Source organism: Mchenga conophoros, linkage group LG23 (assembly GCF_057382185.1).
Source record: "Mchenga conophoros isolate Kocher_MC1m ecotype Shallow Benthic linkage group LG23, M_conophoros_male_GT1.1, whole genome shotgun sequence".
NCBI lineage: Eukaryota > Metazoa > Chordata > Actinopteri > Cichliformes > Cichlidae > Mchenga > Mchenga conophoros.
Genome location: NC_140547.1, coordinates 19203916 through 19229421, shown reverse-complemented (window position 1 = coordinate 19229421; position 25506 = coordinate 19203916). Strand labels below are relative to the sequence as shown.

At 44.3% G+C, this 25506-nt stretch overlaps 1 protein-coding gene across 1 annotated transcript in view; it reads right to left on the bottom strand.

Moving 5' to 3' along the window:
* Nucleotides 1-9133: 9133 nt before the first annotated feature.
* LOC146547077 (NACHT, LRR and PYD domains-containing protein 3-like) overlaps nucleotides 9134-25506 on the bottom strand; it is a 17355-nt gene continuing 982 nt past the window's right edge. Inside the window, exons 4-11 of the mRNA XM_085265416.1 lie at nucleotides 24737-24989; nucleotides 24603-24653; nucleotides 21041-22805; nucleotides 20768-20941; nucleotides 17722-17895; nucleotides 17089-17262; nucleotides 11176-11222; nucleotides 9134-11073 (exon numbers count right to left, since the gene is read on the bottom strand). Coding sequence (XP_085121542.1) covers nucleotides 10532-11073; nucleotides 11176-11222; nucleotides 17089-17262; nucleotides 17722-17895; nucleotides 20768-20941; nucleotides 21041-22805; nucleotides 24603-24653; nucleotides 24737-24989 — 3180 coding nt within the window. The 3' untranslated portion in view covers nucleotides 9134-10531. The remainder of the gene's footprint in view (nucleotides 11074-11175; nucleotides 11223-17088; nucleotides 17263-17721; nucleotides 17896-20767; nucleotides 20942-21040; nucleotides 22806-24602; nucleotides 24654-24736; nucleotides 24990-25506) is intronic.

Below are 25506 nucleotides of genomic sequence, written 5' to 3'. Positions count from 1 at the left end.
ATGATCAAGTGGAAGTGAAATAAAAACATGTGAGGTGAAGCGCTGGTGTTTGTTTCGAGAAGAACAATAAGTTGTTTGTTTCAGCGGTTTCCAAGTCTGTCTCTGTGTGGTTTGTCTTCTCATACGAGCAGGATGTCCGAGACTCAGCGCTGAACTGTTCTCATGCGATCACTTCATAAACTTTAAATTCCTATAATACTGTTTAACTGTGATTTCTTCCATATTCTTTGCATGAATGGTGCTATTTGCACCAAAAATCTCTCACATATACTTTTAAGTTGTGTTCGTCATTACTGACCACTAAAGTCGAACCTGCATTCATGTGAATAAGCACGTGACCTCGTCTTGAATGTAACACTAGTGTAGCTCAGATTAACCTTAATGCTGGTTTGTACAGCTAACCTAAAATTCATCCTAATGACTGATTTTAATAAACACCAGCTTAGATGTTGTAGGACCAACATTATTAAAGACAAGTTTGTGTTCCCTGTATTGGTTTTGTAGGATGCAGCTGACCTCACTTCTAATGTTTGGTGAAAAAAACAAAACAAAACCTAAACAAACAAAACTTTATTCGATTTCATCATTATAGCACACGGAGTCACTGCAGTGAAGGGGTCTGAATACTTTCTGGAATTATTGTGCAACTGTGGCTGTTGCTGTAACTGTCACTGTGACATTAAAGTGAAAACCCCCAACTCGCACAGAAACCCACACAGCCCAGCTGCTGCACAAAGGGAAGCTCTGATTGGCTGTTGACTTTCTTTTCTGTCCTAATAACCGCTGAGAACAGATCCATATCTGCTGCTGCACCCCTCTATCTCATTCTTTTCCACTGAGCGCTCCACCCACTCAGAGCTGAACTGACCCCGTCTGACCCACCTGCTACATCATTTACTTTTTATTATTCATTTGCTCTTTGTTAATGACTGACAAGGTGTTGCTACATTAAATAAATCGATGGCACAAAGCTTGTATTGAATCAGCTGTTTTGGACAATTTCAAGGTTGATTTAAAAACCTTTAGAACTTTTAATCCAACCACCAGAGCAACGTGTTAGCAGCTTCAAATTAAGAAGCAACACAGATTCTTACAGTTACTTTTTCTGGATGAAATTACATTTTATGTGTGTGTATCTGTGTTTGTTTGTGCATGGTAGTGAACCAAAAATATGTAATAAAAAACCCTGAATTATACACATGAGACGTTATCTATCCAAATAACTGGGGTTTAAAACTTCTAACTCTATATCTTTGTGTCTCACAAGATTATTGATTATTAAACGGGTCATTCATCTCAAATCAACACCGGTCTTCTACTCAACCATCTCAAATTTACATCAAAATGTTGTGACACAAAGTTTGAACATGTATAATGGTTGCTGACAAATTTTAGATTCATAAATCAAATTGTTCTCTCTCTCTCTCTCTCTCTCTCTCGATATAGATATATATAGATAGATATAGATATATATAGATAGAGATATATAGATCTATATAGATCTATATCTATAGATCTATATAGATCTATATCTATAGATCTATATAGATCTATATCTATAGATCTATATAGATCTATATCGATATATATATATATATCCCTTTCTAGCTGTGAGAGCTAGAAAGGGACTGCTCTCACAGCTAGAGATTGACGAGGTACAACACAAATGCTACGGCAAGGAGGAGTCAGGACGCCAGGTCAGGGGGGCGATATCATCACCCCCACCCGAGATTGGGTACATAGCCCCAAGTGCGATAGGAGAAGGATCGTTGAGTGCGAGAGGAACAGACCTGAAAAATAGGATCATGGCCAAGCTTGAAACCTGGATCCCCCGTAGCCGGTCACCAAGATTACGTGAAGTACCCTCAGAAGGTCTGCTAGATGATGTTAATGCAGCACTACGGGCAATACCTACAACCACGATTACCGACACTAACAAGCTGATCTACAATACGGCAGCAGTGATCAGTGAGATGCTTGGCTACAAGTTGAACAGCGACAAGGGGCAGTACCCTCCATGGAGAAGGAGGCTAGAGGGCAAGATCAAAGTAGCACGGAGGGAGGTTAGCCAACTAACGGAGTTGCAGAAAGGTAAGACAAATAAGGTGCCTAAGAAATACAGCAAGCTGTCCATACCTGAGGCCTTGGAAACTGCCAAGCAAAGACTCACAGCCTTGGCCAGCCGCTTGAGGAGGTACACCAGAGAGATAGAAGGCAGGAGAATAAACCAGCTGTTCTCCACAGAACCAGCAAAGGTGTACTCTCAGTGGCAAGGGAACAATAAGAGAACAGCACCACCAAGGCTGGAGACGGAGCAATACTGGAAGAGCATATGGGAGAAGGATGCAACCCATAACGGCAATGCTCAGTGGCTAGAGGATCTGAGGGCAGACCACAGCGACCTCCCTGAACAGGGTCCAGTAACCATCACAGTGGCAGATATCCAAGAAAGGGTCTCCAGTATGAAGAGTTGGACAGCACCAGGGCCCGACATGGTTCACGCCTACTGGCTGAAGAAGCTGACTGCACTCCACGAGCGTCTGGCAGCACAAATGAACCAGCTGCTAGTTAACGAGAGACACCCGGAATGGCTAACTGAAGGCCGGACGGTCCTGATCCCCAAGGACCCCAAGAAGGGACCGGTCCCCTCCAACTACCGACCAATAACCTGCCTCAGTACTACATGGAAGCTCCTGTCAGGCATCATATCAGCTAAGATGAACAGGCACATGGGTCAATACATGAGCGGGACACAGAAAGGAATTGGCAAGAATACCAGAGGCGCAAAACACCAGCTACTGGTAGACAGAACAATCAGCCGAGACTGCAAGACCAGACTGACCAACCTGTGCACTGCCTGGATTGATTACAAGAAGGCCTATGACTCAATGCCCCACAGCTGGATACTGGAATGCCTAGAATTGTACAAGATCAATGGGACCCTAAGAACCTTCATCAGGAACTCAATGGGGATGTGGCGTACAACACTAGAGGCCAACTCCAAGCCCATAGCACAAGTCACCATCAAGTGCGGGATCTACCAAGGAGATGCTCTGTCCCCACTGCTGTTCTGCATAGGCCTGAACCCCCTCAGTGAGATCATTAACAAGACTGGCTACGGATACAGACTACGGAACGGAGCAGTTGTCAGCCACCTCCTGTACATGGATGACATCAAGCTGTATGCCAAGAGTGAACGAGACATCGATTCACTGATCCACACTACCAGGCTATACAGCAATGACATTGGAATGTCGTTCGGACTGGAGAAGTGTAGCCGGATGGTAACAAAGAGAGGGAAGGTAGTCAGAACTGAGGGGATTGAACTACCAGAAGGCAACATTGCAGACATAGAGGACAGTTACAAGTACTTGGGGATCCCGCAGGCGAATGGGAACCATGAAGAGGCCGCTAGAAAAGCTGCAACCACCAAGTACCTGCAGAGGGTCAGGCAAGTCCTGAGGAGTCAGCTGAATGGTAAGAACAAGATCCGGGCCATCAACACGTACGCCCTACCCGTGATCGGGTACCCTGCTGGGGTAATAGGCTGGCCAAAGGAGGAGATAGAAGCCACTGACATAAAGACAAGAAAGCTCCTTACCATGCATGGAGGGTTTCACCCCAAGTCCAGCACCCTGAGGCTGGACGCTAAGCGGAAGGAAGGGGGCCGGGGACTGGTGAGTGTCAGCACCACAGTCCAGGATGAGACAACGAACATCCAAGAATACATTGGGAAGATGGCCCCAACTGACCGAGTGCTCAGTGAATACCTCAGGCAGCAGAAACCCAAGAAAGAGGAGGGAGACGAGGAACCATCATGGAAGGACAGGCCCCTGCACGGTATGTACCACCGGCAGATAGAGGAGGTGGCTGATATCCAGAAATCCTACCAGTGGCTGGACAAAGCTGGACTGAAAGACAGCACAGAGGCACTAATCATGGCAGCACAAGAACAAGCTCTGAGCACAAGATCCATAGAGGCTGGGGTCTATCACACCAGGCAAGACCCCAGGTGCAGGCTGTGTAAAGATGCCCCAGAGACAATCCAGCACATAACAGCAGGGTGCAAGATGCTAGCAGGCAAGGCATACATGGAACGCCATAACCAAGTGGCCGGCATAGTGTACAGGAACATCTGTGCCGAGTATAACCTGGAAGTCCCGAGGTCAAAATGGGAGATGCCCCCAAGGGTGGTGGAGAATGACCGAGCTAAGATCCTGTGGGACTTCCAGATACAGACGGACAAAATGGTGGTGGCTAACCAACCGGACATAGTGGTGGTAGACAAACAGAAGAAGACGGCCGTAGTGATCGATGTAGCGGTTCCGAATGACAGCAATATCAGGAAGAAGGAACACGAGAAGCTGGAGAAATACCAAGGGCTCAGAGAAGAGCTCGAGAGGATGTGGAGGGTGAAGGTAACGGTGGTCCCCGTGGTAATCGGAGCACTAGGTGCGGTGACTCCCAAGCTAGGCGAGTGGCTCCAGCAGATCCCGGGAATAACATCGGAGATCTCTGTCCAGAAGAGCGCAGTCCTGGGAACAGCTAAGATACTGCGCAGGACCCTCAAGCTCCCAGGCCTCTGGTAGAGGACCCGAGCTTGAAGGATAAACCGCCCGCAGGGGCGTGCTGGGTGTTTTTTTTTTAATCTAGATATATATATATAGAGATATATATAGATATATATATAGATATATATATAGATATAGATAGATATATAGATATATATAGATAGATATATAGATATATATAGATATAGAGAGAGAGATAGATATCTCTAAATATCTCTCTATATCTCTCTCTATAGCTATATCTCTCTAGTTCCCACCAATTGAGCACTGCGTGGCACAACCGACATTCTGTTTTACTTTTGTCCATGACACGCTTACCTTCAGGGTCATGCTTCACATGAAAACCAAGATAGTTCCAAACGCCATATCTGAATGAGGGTGGGGGAGGTTCAATTTCAGGTAGCGTTCAGGCAGTTGCCATGTTGCAACGAGCTTAGCTTCTGTCTTGCTAGCTTGCGCTGTGCTCAGTCGATCTGCGCTCGACAGTGCAACCTAGGCGGAGTAGTCAAATGCAGATTCACTGAGCGCTCAACACAGACAGCATCGTCAGAAGAAAAGTTGATAAAATAAATAAAAATTTTTGTATTGTTCGATACATATGCGTACCGAACCGAAAGCACTTTATCGAACGGTTCAATAGTGATACGAGTATTGTTGCACACATATATATACATACATACATATACACTTATATATACATATATATACTAGGGGTGCAATGCATTTAGGACGTTTTTTACTCACTTTATGTCTCTTCCACGATGTTATTTCTCTCTCCAACAACATAGGTTACAATTAGATTAGCATGACCAATTATGCAAATTAGGCAATGACGTCATTTAGCAACTTCTAGCAACTTTTAGGACAACCAATAGCGATTTTCCTTACTGAGGAGTTGGCAACACTGTTTGGAACTATTTTGGTTTTCATGTGAGTATGACCCTGAAGGTAATCGCGTCATGGACTAAAGTAAAACAGCATGTTGGATGTGCCATGCAATGCTCAGTTACAGTGGGGCAAAAAAGTATTTAGTCAGCCACCGATTGTGCAAGTTCCCCCACCTAAAATGATGACAGAGGTCAGTAATTTGCACCAGAGGTACACTTCAACCGTGAGAGACAGAATGTGAAAAAAAAAAATCCATGAATTCACATGGTCTCAAAGACTTTAGAGTCAGACCTGTTACAGATCGTCAACTTTTCCTTAATGTCAGGTGTGTTTCCAGAACCACTAAAAACTGCTGTAATCAAACCTATACTGAAAAAGGACAATCTTGACAAGACACAAATGAAGAACTACAGGCCGATCTCAAATCTCCCATTTTTAAGTAAGATCATTGAAAAAGCAGTTTCTCAACAGCTCAATTACTTCTTAAAACAGAATAACTGCTATGATGCCTTCCAGTCAGGTTTTAGACAGAACCACAGCACTGAAACCGCTCTGACAAAAGTGTTTAATGACATATGTCTGAACACAGACAGTGGAAAAATGTCAGTCCTAGTTTTACTGGATCTCAGTGCAGCATTTGATACAGTTGACCACAACATATTACTCAAACGACTGGAGAACTGGGCAGGTCTTTCAGGAACTGTACTAAACTGGTTCAAAACATACTTAGAAAACAGGAAATACTTTGTATCAATAGGTAACTTCACATCCGAGCAGACAAGTATCACATGTGGAGTTCCCCAAGGTTCCATCTTGGGACCCCCTCTGTTTAACATTTACATGCTCCCACTGGCACAGATTATAAAGAACAACAAAATAAACTACCACAGCTATGCAGATGACACACAAATATATATCACAATGTCACCAGGAGACCGAGGCTCTGTACAGGCTCTTGGTAAATGCATTGAGGAAATTAATGACTGGTTGTGCCACAATTTTCTCCAACTAAACAAAAACAAAACTGAAGTAATAGTCTTTGGCGCCAAAGAAAAACGATTACAGGTCACCAGAGAACTTCAATCTATACATCTAAAAACCACAAACCAGGCGAGAAATTTGGGTGTAGTGATGGATGCAGACCTAAACTTAGAAAAACACATTAAGACAATAACAAAATCAGCTTACTATCACCTCAAGAATATTTCTAGGATAAAAGATCTGATGTCTCAACAGGACCTGGAAAAACTAGTCCATGCATTCATTTTTAGTAGGCTTGATTACTGTAACAGCATCTTTACAGGTCTACCTAAAAAAATCAGTCAGACAACTACAGCTCATTCAGAACTCTGCTGCTCGAGTCCTCACTAAGACCAAAAAAGTGGACCACATCAGTCCAGCTCTGAGGTCTTTACACTGGCTGCCTGTCCGTCAGAGGATAGACTTTAAAGTTCTGATGCTGGCCTATAAAGCTCTGAATGGTTTAGGACCAAAATACATCAGTGACCTAACCCAGTATGAACCTTCCAGATCCCTCAGGTCATCTGGATCCGGTCTTTTATCAGTTCCCAGAGTCAGAACCAGACACGGAGAAGCTGCATTCAGCTTCTATGCTCCTTATATCTGGAACAAACTCCCAGAAAGCCTCAGATCAGCTGAAACACTCAGTTTATTTAAATCCAGGTTGAAGACTCACCTATTCTCAGCTGCATTTGAATAAAGCACCAAATCCACACTTTTAAGCTTAAATTTCAAAACTTACACTAACTACTGATCTTATCTATTTCTGATTTTATCTGTTTTGATTTTATATACTGTTTTGTTTGCTTGTTAATTAGTTAAGCTTAAATTTCAAAACTTACATTAACTACTGATTTTATCTACTGTTCTGATTTTATCTGTTTTGAGTTTGTTTGTTTGTTTGTTAGTTAGTTAAGTGGGTTTAGAGCTCTGGGTAGCTCCCCAACTGGGTCTAGACTGGGTCTAGAGAGTGTTTTAAATTCAGGGAATTTAAAATAGAAAGTAGCTCGTCCACAGGAGGACTGGTAGCTCCCCTTATGATAAGGGTTCAGATTGCGCGAACAGGTGTGGGATTAGAGCTCTGGGTAGCTCCCCAGCTGGGTCTAGACTGGGTCTAGAGAGTGTTTTAAATTCAGGAAATTTAAAATAGAAAGTAGCTCGTCCACAGAAGGACTGGTAGCTCCCCTTACGATAAGGGTTCAGATTGCGCGAACAGGTGTGGGATTAGAGCTCTGGGTAGCTCCCCAACTGGGTCTAGACTGGGTCTAGAGAGTATTTTAAATTCAGGGAATTTAAAATAGAAAGTAGCTCGTCCACAGAAGGACTGGTAGCTCCCCTTACGATAAGGGTTCAGATCGCGCGAACAGGTGTGAAATGTGTGTGTTTAGTTAGTTAGTTTGTTTGCTTGTTTTAATCAATTTTAAATCATACTTTTTATTTGTTTTTGTTTCTAATGTCTCTGTAAAGCACTTTGAATCACCTTGTTGTTGAATTGTGCTATACAAATAAATTTGCCTTGCCTTGGTAGGATTTGTAGAGAATTTATTTGTAAATCAGGGTGGAAAATAAGTATTTGGTCAATAACAAAAATACAACTCAATACTTTGTAACATAACCTTTGTTGGCAATAACAGAGGTCAAACGTTTACTATAGGTCTTTACCAGGTTTGCACACACAGTAGCTGGTATTTTGGCCCATTCCTCCATGCAGATCTTCTCGAGAGCAGTGATGTTTTGCGGCTGTCGCCGAGCAACACGGACTTTCAACTCCCGCCACAGATTTTCTATGGGGTTGAGGTCTGGAGACTGGCTAGGCCACTCCAGGACTTTCAAATGCTTCTTACGGAGCCACTCCTTTGTTGCCCGGGCGGGGTTTTTTGGATCATTGTCATGTTGGAAGACCCAGCCTCGTTTCATCTTCAAAGTTCTCACTGATGGAAGGAGGTTTTGGCTCAAAATCTCACGATACATGGCCCCATTCATTCTGTCCTTAACACGGATCAGTCGTCCTGTCCCCTTGGCAGAAAAACAGCCCCATAGCATGATGTTTCCACCCCCATGCTTCACAGTAGGTATGGTGTTCTTGGGATGCAACTCAGTATTCTTCTTCCTCCAAACACGACGAGTTGAGTTTATACCAAAAAGTTCTACTTTGGTTTCATCTGACCACATGACATTCTCCCAATCCTCTGCTGTATCATCCATGTGCTCTCTGGCAAACTTCAGACGGGCCTGGACATGCACTGGCTTCAGCAGCGGAACACGTCTGGCACTGCGGGATTTGATTCCCTGCCGTTGTAGTGTGTTACTGATGGTGACCTTTATTACTTTGGTCCCAGCTCTCTGCAGGTCATTCACCAGGTCCCCCCGTGTGGTTCTGGGATCTTTGCTCACCGTTCTCATGATCATTTTGACCCCACGGGATGAGATCTTGCGTGGAGCCCCAGATCGAGGGAGATTATCAGTGGTCTTGTATGTCTTCCATTTTCTGATGATTGCTCCCACAGTTGATTTTTTCACACCAAGCTGCTTGCCTATTGTAGATTCACTCTTCCCAGTCTGGTGCAGGTCTACAATACTTTTCCTGGTGTCCTTCGAAAGCTCTTTGGTCTTGGCCATGGCGGAGTTTGGAGTCTGACTGTTTGAGGCTGTGGACAGGTGTCTTTTATACAGATGATGAGTTCAAACAGGTGCCATTCATACAGGTAACGAGTGGGGGACAGAAAAGCTTCTTACAGAAGACGTTACAGGTCTGTGAGAGCCAGAGATTTTCCTTGTTTGAGGTGACCAAATACTTATTTTCCACCCTATTTTACGAATAAATTCTTTACAAATCCTACCATGTGGATTCATGGATTTTTTTTTCACATTCTGTCTCTCACAGTTGAAGTGTACCTCTGGTGCAAATTACTGACCTCTGTCATCATTTTAAGTGGGGGAACTTGCACAATCGGTGGCTGACTAAATACTTTTTTGCCCCACTGTAAGTGGTCCGCAGGTGCGCATTTGCTGTCAAAATAAAAACGCACACAAGAGAAGAAGTTGCAATGCGTGTTTGCATACATAAGATTTTCTGGAGGAGGACAGACATTTGTTTAGAACTCTTAAAGATGTCGAAGAAGCAAACTCCTTTAAGCAATTACTTTGGTTTTCCTCCACCTCCAAACAAATGTCAGAAGGAGTCCAAACCACAAAAGAAGCACGTATTCTCGGAAAAGTGGTTGCAGGAGGTGAGCTGGCTTCAAACAAATGATGAACGCACAGAGATGTGGTGCGGAATGTGCCGTGAAAATCCAACTCTAGCGGACAAAAACAGTGCCTTTTATATAGACGCAAACGCGCGTTGCAACTTCTTACAATATTATACTTTAATGTATAATATTGTAAAGGAAACAAAACAGGAAAACATCAATCAAAAAAAAAATTGCTCTCTTTTTTATTTGGGCTACTTAAATTTATTTTGGGCTACCAAAAACTGAAGAGTCCCTGCCTGAAGGGCTACCAGGGATTTTGAAATTTTGCGAGCCCTGAGATATATTTATTTATTTTTATTACTTTTTTGTTTCAGCAACATTAAATTTAAAAACTGTACTTTTGAGTTAAAATATATATTTATAATTTTAATAAATGACAAATTAAAAAGGCATGAACTTTTTTTTTGTTTCGAAAAAATATCGAACCGTGACACCAAAGTATCGAACCGAACCAAACCGTGAATTTTGTGTATCGTTGCACCCCTAATAAACATACATATATACACACACACATATATACATATATATATACACAAGGTGAACAGCAGTATTACAGATCCCTGCGGAGCTCTTGTACTGTACATCACCAGGTTAGACACAGTACCGCCAGGTCTCACATACTGTGTCAGGTAGTCCTTAACCCATGAGTGGTTGTTAATATTATGGTTATTGAGTTAATTAAATCATTGACCTGCAGATCACTTGACTGGATATTACTCAACTTTAAGAGTTGTACAAGATCATCTAAGGAAACAACACACTTTCAAGTTGCATATTTTGTTACCAGATAAGATTCTTCTAAAGATCGCACAGAGTCACAGAGGAATGAATAAAACACCCTATTCCAGGATAAAGAGGTTCAGTGAATGTAGTTTTGAAGGTGTGGAGGTGGATCAGAGTGTCAGAGGAGACTCTGTAGAAGGACAGAGTGCCAGCAGGACAGTCCACAAACACTCCTACTCTGTTAGAGACAGAGGAGGACACAGTGGGAGACAAAAATGGGAGGAGAGCATGTCTGTTGTTGTGCCAGACAGAGAAACAATTATCAAAGCAGAAGAGACTCCAGGACTGATCATTCTCCCCAAACCTGCAATCAAGCTCGTCTCCTCTTCTTCTGATTCCTCTGTAACTCACAGCTAACTGAACATCTCCTTTCCACTCAAGCTCCCAGTAACAGCGACCTGTCAGGCTATTTCTACACAGCATTTGAGGACACCTGTCAAACCTCTCCGGATGGTCAGGATATGACTGATAGCCCTCATATACCACCTTCCTGCTGTTGTCAGTGAGCTTGAGTTTTCTGTTTGCCGTGTTTGAGTCCAGCGTGAGTTCACATGCATCTAATGGAGATATCAAAAACACAGCAAAGGTTATTCATCTGTTTGGAGTTCATTGAATATGTGCTTCTTTGCTTTTATGAATCACATTGGAAACAGGCTTACACTTCCTCAGGCCTGGTCTCAACCACTGAACTCCAGTAGGCTCCAACCTAAAAGAAGAAGGGGGGGGGGGGGGTTATCTCAAGCAATTATTTAAAAAAAAAAAAAAATCCCCTCTCGCCCCTGTGGGCAGTCTATCCTTCAAGCTTGGGTCCTCTACCCAAGCTCAGGAGCTGGAGCAGGTCAGCTGCTGATCGGCAGGTTGGTGATTCGATCCCTGGCTCCCCTAGTTTGCATGCCAAATATCCTTAGGCAAGATACTGGGATCTGCTGGTGAGCCACCGCACCTAGTGTGCCGATTACCACTGTTACCTTCACCCTCCACATCTTCTCAAGCTCTTGTCTATGTGTATATATATGTATACATATGCATATGGTAAATGGTCTGTATTTGTATAGCGCTCTACTAGTCCCTAAGGACCCCAAAGCACTTTACACATTCAGTCATCCACCCTACATTGTAGCCACAGCCACCCTGGGGCACACTGACAGAGGCAAGGCTGCCAGACACTGGCGCCACCGGGCCCTCCGTCCACCACCACAAGGGTGAAGTGTTTTGCCCAAGGACACAACGACCGAGACTGTCCGAGCCGGGGCTCGAACCGGCAACCTTCCGATTACAAGGCGAACTCTCTTGTGCCACGATGTATTCGCCTTGTAATCGGAAGGTTGCCAGTTCAAGCCCCGGCTCGGACAGTATATATGTATACATATACACACACACATGTGTATATACATATACACACACACACACACATACACACACACACACACACATATACATATTGTAGCGGGTCAGGGCTGTTCGGGGTTCTGTTTGTACAGTTATGTTTTGTTTATGTTGCTATAGTGACGGGTGACGCCCTCTCGCTGCGACGGTGTGTCCTTCCGCGGTCAGAGGGCGCCCTGTGTGTTGTTGTTGCCGCGCTGAGCGGTTAGCTAGCGGCAGTGTTCTTCTGCCAGTGTTAATAAATGGCTGTGCTCCCTGGCTAGCTCACGGGAAGCAAGACCAAACGATACCTCCGTCTCCTCCTTGTCTGAGCTCGCCACATTGGTGTCAGAAGTGGGATAGCTCACCCTCGCCGTAATGGAGAGAGACATTCAGAGGCTGGAGCAAGCCATCGAGGAGAACATTCCCCGCTTGGGAAACTGGCGATGGAAGAGAGAGGATGTGAGCGACCATGTAAGTCACCCGACGGGTCCCGATGGCGCGAGCGCACGGCGGCAGCAGCCCGTCGCGACAAATGCTAGGGCAATGCTTCATGGGCTACCTCTGTCGACCCACACGCCGAGCCCCCAACCGCGAGCAGTTATGCCTACCACGCCAGTTAAGGTACCGAAATACAACGGGCTAACCCCGCTAGAGCCCTACCTCTCACAAGTGCGGCTGGCCGCCAGACATAGTGGCTGGAGCGAAGAGGAGACTGCTACACACCTAGCGCTAGCATTAGAGGGAGACGCACTGCAGATACTCCTTGACCTAGCCCCGGCAGAGCAGCATGAGCTCCAGGCCCTCACCGCGGCACTTGAGAGGCGATTCGGGCAGCGGCACTCCACTGATCTGAGCAGAGAGCAGCTAACCAACCGGAGCCGTCGACTGGGGGAGAGCCTGGGCACCTTTGCAGCAGACGTGTTGCTGTATGCTCATCGTGGCTACCCGGAGTTTCCAGCAGCAGCCCGTGAGGAGCTTAGCCTGCATACTTTTCTGCGAGGACTTTTCCCAGAGCGACTACGCCAACACGTCCGCCTGGCCATGCCTCAGACCCTCCGTGAGGCGCTCCTTGAGGCTGAAAGGGCCGAGCCGGTGCTCACCTCGCGACCTAACCAGCAGGAAACGAGGAGGGAGCGGTGTAGCGAGGGGACCACCACTCCAGCTTCCTGCCTCCCTCCAAGGACGATGCACAGTGGTGGGCCGAGTTGGGCACCTCAAGGGACTCTACCTGAGCTGCTGTGTTGAGGGCCAGCCATGCCAGGCCCTGGTAGACACGGGGTCTACCATTTTCCTGATACGACCTGGCGTGCTCCCTGAAACATCCGGGCCACTGGTGAAGGGTTGGTTGCCCACAGACACCCAGCTGATGACAGTGACGGGGGAGAAAACTGTTATGCGGGGGAAGAAACCGTTGCGGATCCGAGTGAAGGATCTAGAGCTGGTGCACGACTTCTGGCTCACCGACATTCAAGACCAGTGCATCATTGGCCTGGATCTGCTGAGCCGCTGGGGGGCCTGCGTCGACACCACGAAGCTGGCGATCACTCTTGGCGCAGAGACTTTTGCTCTCCAGCGCAGCCAAAAGCAGGGAGCGGGGACCAGATGAGACAGACGTCAGGCAGCTGCCGCTCAGCAGATTTCGGATGCCGGTGGCTCCGGGTCATCTCCACTCGCCTCAGCCTCTCAGCCTGACAAACCTCCTTTGACCGAGATCCAGCATCGGGCAGGTCGACAGCATGGCAACGCTGATGCCCTCTCCAGACGGCCCTGCGTAGCCGTCGAGTGCCGCTACTGCCTGCGACAGGAGAAGCGAGCCCAGGAGGTGCTGGGGGTGGCTACTGCTCAGGCCACAGCCGGCGGCGGGGCGTGGCTCCCATTGACAACGCAGCAGCTGAAGCGGGAGCAGGAGGCCGACACAACGTTGGTTCAGGTGGGGGCCTGGCTGGAGGCGGCGCAACGCCCCGCCTGGACGGGGGTGTCAGGACAGGAGCCCGAGGTGAAGGCCTACTACTCCCAGCACAACAATCTGGAGACCCACGACGGCCTCCTGTACCGGAGATGGCGGGCCCCGGTCAGGGCAGAGATCTCCTGCAGCTGTAGGTGCCTCGATCGCTGCGGTCGCAGGTGCTTGAGCTGGTCCACGACTCGGTGGGGGCAGGACACTATGGGAACGCCAAAACTCTCCGCCGCCTCAGGGGACGGTTCTACTGGCCTGGCTGTCGACGGGATGTGGAACTTCATGTGCACTGCTGTGACACCTGCACGGCACAGAAGGGCCCCACTCAACGCTCCACTGACCCCCTTCAGCAGTACCTGGTGGGGGCCCCAATGGAAAGAGTGGGAGTGGACGTCCTAGGGCCTTTCCCCGTCACGGAGTCAGGGAACCGGTATGTGTTGGTGGCTATGGACTATTTCACGAAGTGGCCAGAGGCCTACGCGGTGCCGGACCAGAGCGCAATGACGACGGCCGAGAAGCTGGTGGAGGAGATGTTCACCCGTTTTGGGGTCCCGGCTGAGCTCCACAGTGACCAGGGGCATAACTTCGAATCGAAGGTCTTCGGGCAGATCTGCCGGCAACTGGGGATGGAGAAGACAAGAACCACACCGCTCCACCCACAAAGCGATGGCTTGGTTGAGCGCTTCAACCGCATGCTGGCCACCCAGCTCGCCATTCTCACCAGCCGCCACCAGCGGGATTGGGACCGACATCTGCCCCTGGTCCTTTGGTCATATCGGACTGCGGTGCAGGAGTCCAGCCAGTGCACACCTGCCGCTCTGATGTTTGGACGGGAGCTCCAGATGCCTGTGGATCTGGTGTTCGGGTCCCCCCCCCCGAGCCGGAGATTGATGGTGGGCCAGAGATGGACTACTACAGGAGGCTGAGGGAGCGGCTGCAGGTGGTTCATGACTACACCCCCCAGGCCTAGGCCAGCGCCGGAGTACGACAGAAAAGAGCCTACGACACCAACTGCCGAGGGGGGTTTTCATGCCTGGCGACAAGGTTTGGGTGTACTGCCCGGTTCGCAAGAGAGGAGTGTCCCCCAAACTCTGCAGTCACTGGCAAGGTCGTGGAGCGGCTAACAGAAGTGTTGTGCCGTATCCGCATGCCGGGCATACATATACACACACACACACACACACACACACATATATATACACACACACACACACACACACACACATATATATACACACACATACACACACACACACATATATATACACACACATACACACATATATATACACACACATACACACATATATATATACACATATACACATATACATATACACATATACATATACACATATATACATATACACACATATACACATATATACATATACACACATATACACATATATATATATATATATATATATACACATATACATATATACATATATACACATATACATATATATACACATATACATATATACACACATATACACACATACACACATATACACATATATATATACACACATATACACATATATATATACACATATATACACATATATATATACACATATATATATACACATATATATATACACATATATATATACACACATATACACACATATATATATACACACACACACAATATAACCATCCCTCCCAAACAGTGGTCACAAATCAGTCCAAATGTGTGGTAGTGGGCACATCTGCTCTATTGAGATAATCCATCCCACCTCACAGGTGTGCCACATCAGGATGCTGATCTGACATCATGAGTAGTGCACAGGTGTACCTCAGACTGCCCACAACAAAAGGCCACCCTGGAATGTGCAGTTTTGTCTCACAGCAAAATGCCACAGATGCCACAAGCAATGAGGGAGCGTGCAATTGGCATGCTGACAGCAGGAATGTCAACCAGATCTGTCGCCCGTGCATTGAATGTTCATTTCTCAACCATAAGCCGTCTCCACAGGCGTTTCAGAGAATATGGCAGCACATCCAACCGGCCTCACAACCGCAGACCTCGTGTAACCACACCAGCCCAGGACCTCCACATCCAGCAGGTTCACCTCCAAGATCGTCTGAGACCAGCCACCCAGACAGCTGCTGGAACAATTGGTTTGCACAACCAAACAATTTCTGCACAAACTGTCAGAAACCGTCTCAGGGACGCTCAACTGCATGCCCGTCGTCCTCATCGGGGTCTTGACCTGACTCCAGCTCGTCGCCGTAACAGACTTGTGTGTGCAAATGCTCACATTCGATGGCGTCTGGCACGTTGGAGAGGTGTGCGCTTCACGGATGAATCATGGTTCACATTGTTCAGGGCAGATGGCAGCTGAGAATGTCCCAGTTCTTGCATGGCCAGCATACTCACCGGACATGTCACCCATTGAGCATGTTCGGGATGTGCTTGACCGGCGTATACGACAGCGTGTACCAGTTCCCACGCATATCCAACAACCTCGCACAGCCATTGAAGTGGAGTGGACCAACATTCCACAGGCCACAATTGACAATCTGATAGACTCCATGCGACGATGTGTTGCACTGCATGAGGCAAATGGTGGTCACACCAGATACTGACCGGTTCTGGGTCCCCAGACCCCCAATAGCGCAAAAAACTGCACATTCCAGGGTGGCCTTTTGTTGTGGGCAGTCTGAGGTACACCTGTGCACTACTCATGATGTCAGATCAGCATCCTGATGTGGCACACCTGTGAGGTGGGATGGATTATCTCAATATAGCAGATGTGCCCACTACCACACATTTGGACTGATTTGTGACCACTGTTTGGGAGGGATGGTTATATTGTGTATCTGGAATGAATTTTAGGTCTCTACGTCCATCCCATGGGGAATGGGAGCAGTAACAAAGGTGTTGAGTTTATATTTTTGTTGAGTGTATATACATATACACACACACACACATACATATACACACACACACACACACATACATATACACACACACACACACACACACACACACATACACACACACACACACACACACACACACACACATATACATACATACATATATACATACATACAGTACATATACATATACACATATATACACATATACACATATATACATATAGGAATTTTATATACATGGTTCTTTGAAAATGAAGTCTTGTGAATGTGGTCTCTAATTATGAAATTATATATAACAAAAGACTAGTTCTTGTACTTGGTCTCAAGCTAGTAGTAGGGCTCTCCATACCTGAGCGTGTCCATTCTCCAGTGTGGATCATTCAGTCTAGCTGACAGCAGCTTCACTCCAGAGTCTCCTGGATGATTGTAGCTCAGATCCAGCTCTTTCAGATAAGAGGAGTTGGAGCTCAGAGCTGAGGCCAGCGACACACAGCCTTCACTTGTAATCATACATCCTGACAGCCTGCAGACACAAAACACAGCAGAAAACAGAAGCTCATTGTATAGTAAAAAGAAAAATAACTTAGGAAGGGTTCGATTTTTTGTTTTAAAGTCAACCCACTATTGTATCCAGTGTTTGAATGAATACAGTCCAAATATAAAAAAAAGTTTCTATTGAGAAATAATTCCTAAAATACTGTCAAAGCTACTTTTAAACTCCCCTTGTTATTCAATTCAATTTTTATTTATATAGTGACAGATCACAACAAAAGTCACCTCAAGGCACTTTATATTGTACAGTAGATCGTACAATAATAGATACAGTAGAAAAGCCCAACAATCATATGACTCCCTATGAGCAAGTACTTTGGCGACAGTGGGAAGGAAAAACTCCATTTTAACAGGAAGAAACCTTCGGCAGAACCAGGCTCAGGGAGGGGCGGCCATCTACTTTATTTGTTACCAGTTATCACTTGTTGACCTGAGCATTTCCAGTTTGCACTGTGTCCTCTTCAGCGCAGCAGATAGCATCTTCACTCCTGAATCTTGCAGATCATTGTGGTTCAGGTCAAGCTCCCTCAGGCTACAAGTCTGTGAGATGAGAACTGAGGACAGAACGTCACAGCTTCTCTGTGAGAGTTTGCAGTCACAGAGCCTGGACAGAAAATAATAAACACGAAAAACATTTCATTTGAAATGTAAATAAAGTGCCTCTATCAACCAGCAAGAGTTAGAAACATAAGAAATTAGAAACAGATTGGTAACAGTTGCAGCTAAGTTAAATAATAAAATAAATCTTTCAGGGACCAGAGGGTGGGAATTTCCTAAGTGTGCAGCTGTGGGAAATGCATCGAAAACATTTGATTTCATCAGCTAAACATTTGCTATCCATAGTGTAAATCCTGCAAGTCACCACAAATTCCTCTGGGTGTAACATGCTATACAAATCTAGGCTGTATATAATAGAAATCATTAATAGAAAAATACTACAGGAGAATTCAGGGTGACCTTATCCAACCCTGACTTTATGAACAAGGAAGGTTTTTAAACCCAGTTGTTAAAGCAGAGAGAGAGTCCTCACAAATCCAAACTGGGAACTGGTTCCACAAATTCGACATATACACTCTCCAGCATTCTGGATCAATTGAAGGTGTTTCACTGAGCCTTTAATGTAATAAATGACAACACTCCACTCCAGAAGTATTAAATATATGAACTACTTTTTCAGCATCACTGTAAGCCAGGATGTTTTTAATTTTAGAAAGATTGTACAAATGTATGAAAGCAGTCCTACATTTTCCTAGCATTGTTCATAATTTCTTCAATCAGTGAAGACTAAGATGTCCTAGCTTTACAGAGGAGTTTTCTAATGACATACAGAGGAGCAAGCTTATTCCAGGCTAAATGAAGATCTTTCTGGTTTCTTTCATGCACAAGAGTCCTACAAATTGAGGATATAACATTATTAACAACTCCTCTGTCGAAGTTTAGGCCCTGGTGCTACATTTAATCTGTCTATCTGAAATTTAGCTCCCTCGTGTAATGTGCTGAGATGTGCAAAAAAGTCATACTAAAAAACCCAATAACAAATCAGCTACAGTGGGATGCAAAACTTTGGGCAACCTTGTTAATAGTCATTATTTTCCTGTATAAATCGTTGGTTGTTACAATAAAAAAAATGTCATTTAAATATATCATATAAGAGACACACACAGTGATATTTGAGAAATGAAATGAAGTTTATTGGATTTACAGACAGTGTGCAATAATTGTTTAAACAAAATCAGGCAGGTGAATAAATTTGGGCACCAGAAAAAAAGAAATGAAATTAATATTTAGTAGATCCTCCTTTTGCAGAAATTACAGCCTCTAAATGCTTCCGGTAGGTTCCAATGAGAGCCTGGATTGGGGTTGAAGGTATTTTGGACCATTCCTCGTTACAAAACATCTCTAATTCATTCAGGTTTGATGGCTTCCGAGCATGGACAGCTCTCTTTACCACAGATCTTCAGTAATATTCAGGTCTGGGGACTGAGATGGCCATTCCAGAACGTTGTACTTGTTCCTCTGCATGAATGCCTTAGTGGATTTTGAGCAGTGTTTCAGGTCATTGTCTTGTTGAAAGATCCAGTCCCGGCGCAGCTTCAGCTTTGTCACTGATTCCTGGACATTGGTCTCCAGAATCTGCTAATACTGAGTGGAATCCATGTGTCCCTCAACTTTGACAAGATTCACAGTCCCTGCACTGCCCACACAGCCCCACAGCATGATGGAACCACCACCATATTTTACTGTAGGTAGCAGGTGTTTTTCTTGGAATGCTGTGTTCTTTTTCCTCCATGCATAACGCCTCTTGTTATGCCCAAATAACTCAATTTTAGTTTCATCAGTTCACAGCACCTTAATCCAGAATGAAGCTGGCTTGTCCAAATGTGCTTTAGCAAACCTCAAGCGGCTCTGTTTGTGCTGTGGGCGGAGCAAAGGCTTCCTCTGCATCACTCTTGCATACTGTTGGTTGACTCTGACTGTTCTCACCATTCGTCGCTTCTGTCTATCCAAGATTTTTCTTGGTCTGCCACTTCGAGCATTAACTTGAACTGAGTCTGTGGTCTTCCATTTTCTCAATATGTTCCTAACTGTGGAAACAGCTTACATCTCTGAGACAGCTTTCTGTATCCTTCCCATAAACCATGATGGTGAACAATCTTTGTCTTCAGGTCATTTGAGAGTTGTTTTGAGACCCCATGTTGCTACTCTTCAGAGGAAATTAAAAGAGGAGGGAAACTTACAATTGACCCCCTTAAATACTCTGTCTCATTATTGGATTCAACATGTATGTAGGAGGTCAGGGGTCACTGAGCTTACCAAGCCAATTTGAGTTCCAATAATTAGTTCTAAAGGTTTTGGAATCAATAAAATGACAACAGTGCCCAAATTTATGCACCTGCCTGATTTTGTTTAAACAATTATTGCACACTTTCTGTAAATCCAATAAACTTCATTTCACTTCTCAAATATCACTGTGTGTGTCTCCTATATGATATATATAACTGACGTTTTTTATTGTAAAAAACAACAATTTATACAGGAAAATAATGACTATTAACAAGGTTGCCCAAACTTTTGCATCCCACTGTATTTTGATTTTAAGGTGCAAGTCTGGCTGCATCTTTTGTGAGTTCAATCCAAAGATATTGGTGATGTAAAGTTGTGTTTTTGTGAAACAGCATTTTTCGGGCAAATAAAATATAAGTATAGTTCGATCTGCCCTAAACATCACATGCTTCATGAGAATCCAAGCATTGAGATATCTATGCTGCGATATTAGATCACACATAGTGTCATCTCATGTAGATCGAATTTACATTAAAGGCTCCAACCAAGATGTACAAAAGTAACTACAGCTTGCCTGGACATACACAAGGGCCCTATCATCTGTGCTTGCAACCTTATTATTATCATTATTATTATTATTATTTAGTTTATCAAGTATTTAGAGTTCTCATGCCTTTTAACTCTGTTCTGACCTGAGTGAATCCAGTCTGCAGTATGAACTCTTCAATCCAGCAGACAGTATCTTCACACCAGAATCTTGCACATTGTTGTTACTCAGATCCAGCTTCCTCAGATGAGATGAGTCACAGTTTAAAACTGAGGACAGAGCTTCACAGCTTCTCAGTGAAAGGTTACAGCCACTTAGTCTACAGGGAAAATAATCAGTCAATCAATCAATCAAATAACAAAGCAATGATTAGCTCTTCTAGTAAGCTGAGTATCTCAATGAATATCTGTGTACTTACACAGCTTTCTTGGAGTCTTTGATGACTGGTAGCAGCCTCAGAAGAGCCCTTTCTGAAACCTCATATTTCTTCAGCTCAAACACATCCAGATCCTTTTCTGATGACAATAAGATGAAGACTACGGCTGACCACTCGTCAGGAGACAGTTCGTATGCGTAGAGACGCCCTAAACTCAGGATCAACTGGATTGTCTCTGCTAGAGAACAATCATTCAGTTCATTCAGACAATGAAAGAGATTGATAATTTTCTCTGTAGGCAGATTCTCACAGAGCTTGTTCTCAATGTACCGGACTGTCTGTTTACTTGCTTTTGAGATACTTTCTGAATCAGTCACAAGGCCTCTGAGTAGAATCTGATTGGTTACCAGTGAAAGACCCAGCAGAAAGCGGAGAAATAAGTCCAGGTGTCCGTTTGGACTCTGTAAGGCCTTGTCCACAGCACATTGGTAGAAGATTGTAGATGAGGTTTGTTTTTTTACCAGCAGATTGACTCCAGAGTTGATGAAGGTCAGATGGACATGAAGAGCAGCCAGAAACTCCTGAACACTCAGATGGATGAAGCAGTACACCCTGTCCTGGTACAGTCCTCTCTCCTCTTTAAAGATCTGTGTGAACACTCCTGAGTACACTGATGCTGCTGTGATATCGATGCCACACTCTGTCAGGTCTGATTCATAGAAGATCAGGTTTCCTTTCTGCAGATGATCAAAAGCCAGTTTCCCCAGAGACTCAATCATCTCCCTGCTCTCTGGACTCCAGTGTGGATCTGTCTCAACTCCTCCATCGTACTTGACCTTTTTCACTTTGGCCTGAACCACCAGGAAGTGGATGTACATCTCAGTCAGGGTCTTGGGCAGCTCTTCCTCATCTCTGGTTTTCAGCACATCCTCCAGAACTGTAGCAGTGATCCAGCAGAAGACTGGGATGTGGCACATGATGTGGAGGCTTCGTGATGTCTTGATGTGGGAGATGATCCTGCTGGCCTGCTCCTCATCTCTGAATCTCTTCTTAAAGTACTCCTCTTTCTGTTGGTCAGTGAACCCTCTGACCTCTGTCACCATACTAACACATTCAGGAGGGATTTGATTGGCTGCTGCAGGTCTTGTGGTTATCCAGAGGCAAGCAGAGGGAAACAGATGTCCCCTGATGAGGTTTGTCAGCAGCACATCCACTGAGGTCGACTCTGTAACATCAGTAAAGATCTCAGTGTTGTGGAAGTCCAAAGGAAGCCGACACTCATCAAGACCGTCTAAGATGAACACAACCTGGAAGTCTTCAAAGCTGCAGATTCCTGCTTTTTTGGTTTCAGTAAAGAAACAATGCACAAGTTCTACCAAGCTGAACTTTTTCTCCTTCAACACATTGAGTTCTTTGAAAGTGAATGGAAATGTGAATTCAATGTTCTGGTTGGTTTTGTCTTCAGCCCAGTCCAGAGTGAATTTTTGTGTTAAGACAGTTTTCCCAATGCCAGCCACTCCCTTTGTCAGCACTGTTCTGATTGGTTCATCTCTTCCAGTGGAGCCTTTGAAGATATCTTCTAATCTTATTGTTGTTTCTGATCTGTGCATTTTCTGGGATGCTGTTTCAATCTGTCTGACTTCATGTTCATCATTAACCTTTGTAGTCTTTTGTTCTGTAATGTAGAGCTCTGTGTAGATCTGATTAAGAAATGTTGGGTTTCCTGCTTTAGCGATCCCCTCAAACAAACACTGGAATTTCTTCTTTAGTTTGGACTTAATTTTGCAATGACACTGAACAAAAGCATCTTAAATACAGAAAGAAAAAAAATGGAAAGATGTAAGAGTTAGTGAACAATGAAAACATTATCATGGATGTGTGTGATCAGTTCTACATTTACAGTGTAGGATATCAGTACAATATTACAAATTCTACCCATCTTCCTAAAACTTATCCAGATCCAGGCTGTCTGAGCCTTCTAGACCTCTCCCTTATCCTCCACTGTATCCTTAATCTTCTAGAGGTTACCAAAGGATTCTCAAGCCAGCTGAGAGAAAAATCTTCAGTGTGTCCTAAGTCTGCCCTTGGCTCTCTTCTAAGTTGAACTTTCTCAAGACCCCTCACTTAGAAGATGTCAGGAGACATTTTAGGCAGATATCTGAGACATCACTTAGTCATTATTAATAGATGGGACTGCTGCTCTGTTCAGGGCCTCTCCTTAATGGCTAGAGGTGGCAAAATTACTGAAATAATATTAGTAAACCAAAAAAAAAAAAAAAAGAAAAAAAGTACAGTCAGAGAATAGTGAGATTTGGCAGGTGAGGGTGACCCTATGATTGATATTATTATCATTTCTATTGAAAGCTCAAGTAGAATTTCTTTGTCTGCAGGTTTTGATCAGCTGACCTGCTGGTGCTGATCTGAAGTTTACTGCTCTTTGTGGATTTACACAACCGATAGAAACAAGCTAATACTTCACAAACTATCTTGGCAGTTTACTCTTTATACTTTCTTTACACTAGACTGTATTCAGTTGATATGAAGGTTGAATTCAGTGAATTTGTCAGGGTTCTGGGTTTTCTGACCTAGCATTTTGAGTTCCTGTGATTTATATCATTTTGTGTTGTGAATTATGTATCAAGTTCTCTTTGTTAGTCTATAGTTTATTTCTACAGGGTCTCTAGTTTCTTGTGGCCCCGGTTTAGTTCCCTGATGGTTTAATCATTTCCCTCTGTATAGTTGACCCCTGTGCCTTCCTCTGTGTGTTTAAGTTTATACTGTTATGAGAGTTCTTGTGCCTTGTGTCCACTCCTTACGTTCCATGTTTTCCTCATCCCGTCATGTCTGTGCTTCCTCTCGTGCCCCTCTCGTGCCCCTCTGTGCTCTCTCTCTCTCTCCTTCTCTCTCACTCACCCTCCAATCTGTCTCTGTGTCCTCCCAGTTTTGTCACGCGTGTAATTGCCCTCAGCTGTGTCTCCCAGCTGTTCCCTGTTCTACTATGCCATGGTTATATCAATGGCTATACACTGCCTCTCTCTCACTTCTATTCCAAAACTAAATAGTGTGCGGCCACTGCTCACTTTAAAACACTGAATCACCCCCAAAACTCTAACCCACCCTGCTAGACATGGACAATGTGAAGGTTAAGGCAAAAGAAGCTTTTGAAGCAAAAGTGTGTCATAAAGTTATAAAAAAGGTGTTTGTGTGTGTGTTTTTTAACATAAACTGGAATTAAGGTAAAATAGAAGTTTGGTTCTCCCTAATTTATGTTGGGTTTCCATCATTAAACTCTAGTGGACAAAATCTGCTAGCATTGTTGCTAGTCAGTCACAGATCATCTACTTTGGAAGTCTGGGAAACTGAGAAATTGTTCAACTCATATAGCAGATTAACTAAAGATTTGTTTGACTGGAGTTGAAAACTGTTTGTGGTTAGATATGGGCAGACTCACCTTTTCACACAGAAGCAAGTTAGTGAATTGTGGAAAGGTGAGAAAGGTTTAGATTAAATCAGCTATTTCGTCTCCCCCCTTTTTTATTACATATATTACAGTTATATTATCAGTCTTTGCGTAGTATGATTTAGTACCATAATGAACACATACCTGTGGCATTAGCTGGTTGATCCTGCAGCAGAATTTGGGGAAATGGTTGTCCTGTTGAAAACCAATAATGGATTCATTTTCATTATTGTTTAAAACAACAGGTACAGCCTTTATATTTCCTCTAAATAGCAGACCTTCATTCCTTTTGATCTTCTTTAAAATCTTCTTTGTCACCGCTGCAGTCTTTGTATCGTACATCTGCACCATCAGGTCCACTGTGTCCAGTCTGTCTGCGTTCTCCAGTCGACTCTTTTTGATTGGCTTGAAGCCATCCCTTGACTCAGTAACATTTTGCAGACACCACTTGAAGTTTTTCAGCTCCTCAGTTCCCAAAGTCTCCAGAGTTTCCCACAGCCATTCCTTTAAAAGCCCGTCTGTCTTTTTTATCTGATAAAAAGTAAGAGAACGTTTTTGATAATTCGTACACTAAACAATGAACAAGAAAGAGTCGTTTTATAAAATCTCACCAACATCTGAGTTATTAACAGAAAAAAAAAAACAAATAGACTGGTCAAACAACAGATAATATAGGCTTTTAAACCATAAAAATCAACATTTTTGTGCGACTAACATCAAATTTAACTTTGCTTTCCAATTTTGCATTAACCTGGGATTGTTTCATTTTAGACAGGCTTTCTTAAAAAAGGACAGTCTAATTGTTAGGTCAGTGTTCTGCTTAGAGGTCCGAGTGACCTGAGTTGACTCTTTGCTGCTTGGTCTTTGTCATCCTGCCTGTGACTTTGTTATCAGAGTGCAGTCTGTTGTTCCCTGAGGCTGACAAAACTACCCAATTTTGTTTCCTATCTCAAGGTGTCGCTACATTAGAGGTAACATTTACTGTGCATTTATCTTCTGTGTTAAATTATATGCCAAGCATGAATGTGGTGTCAAACGTGATGTTGTA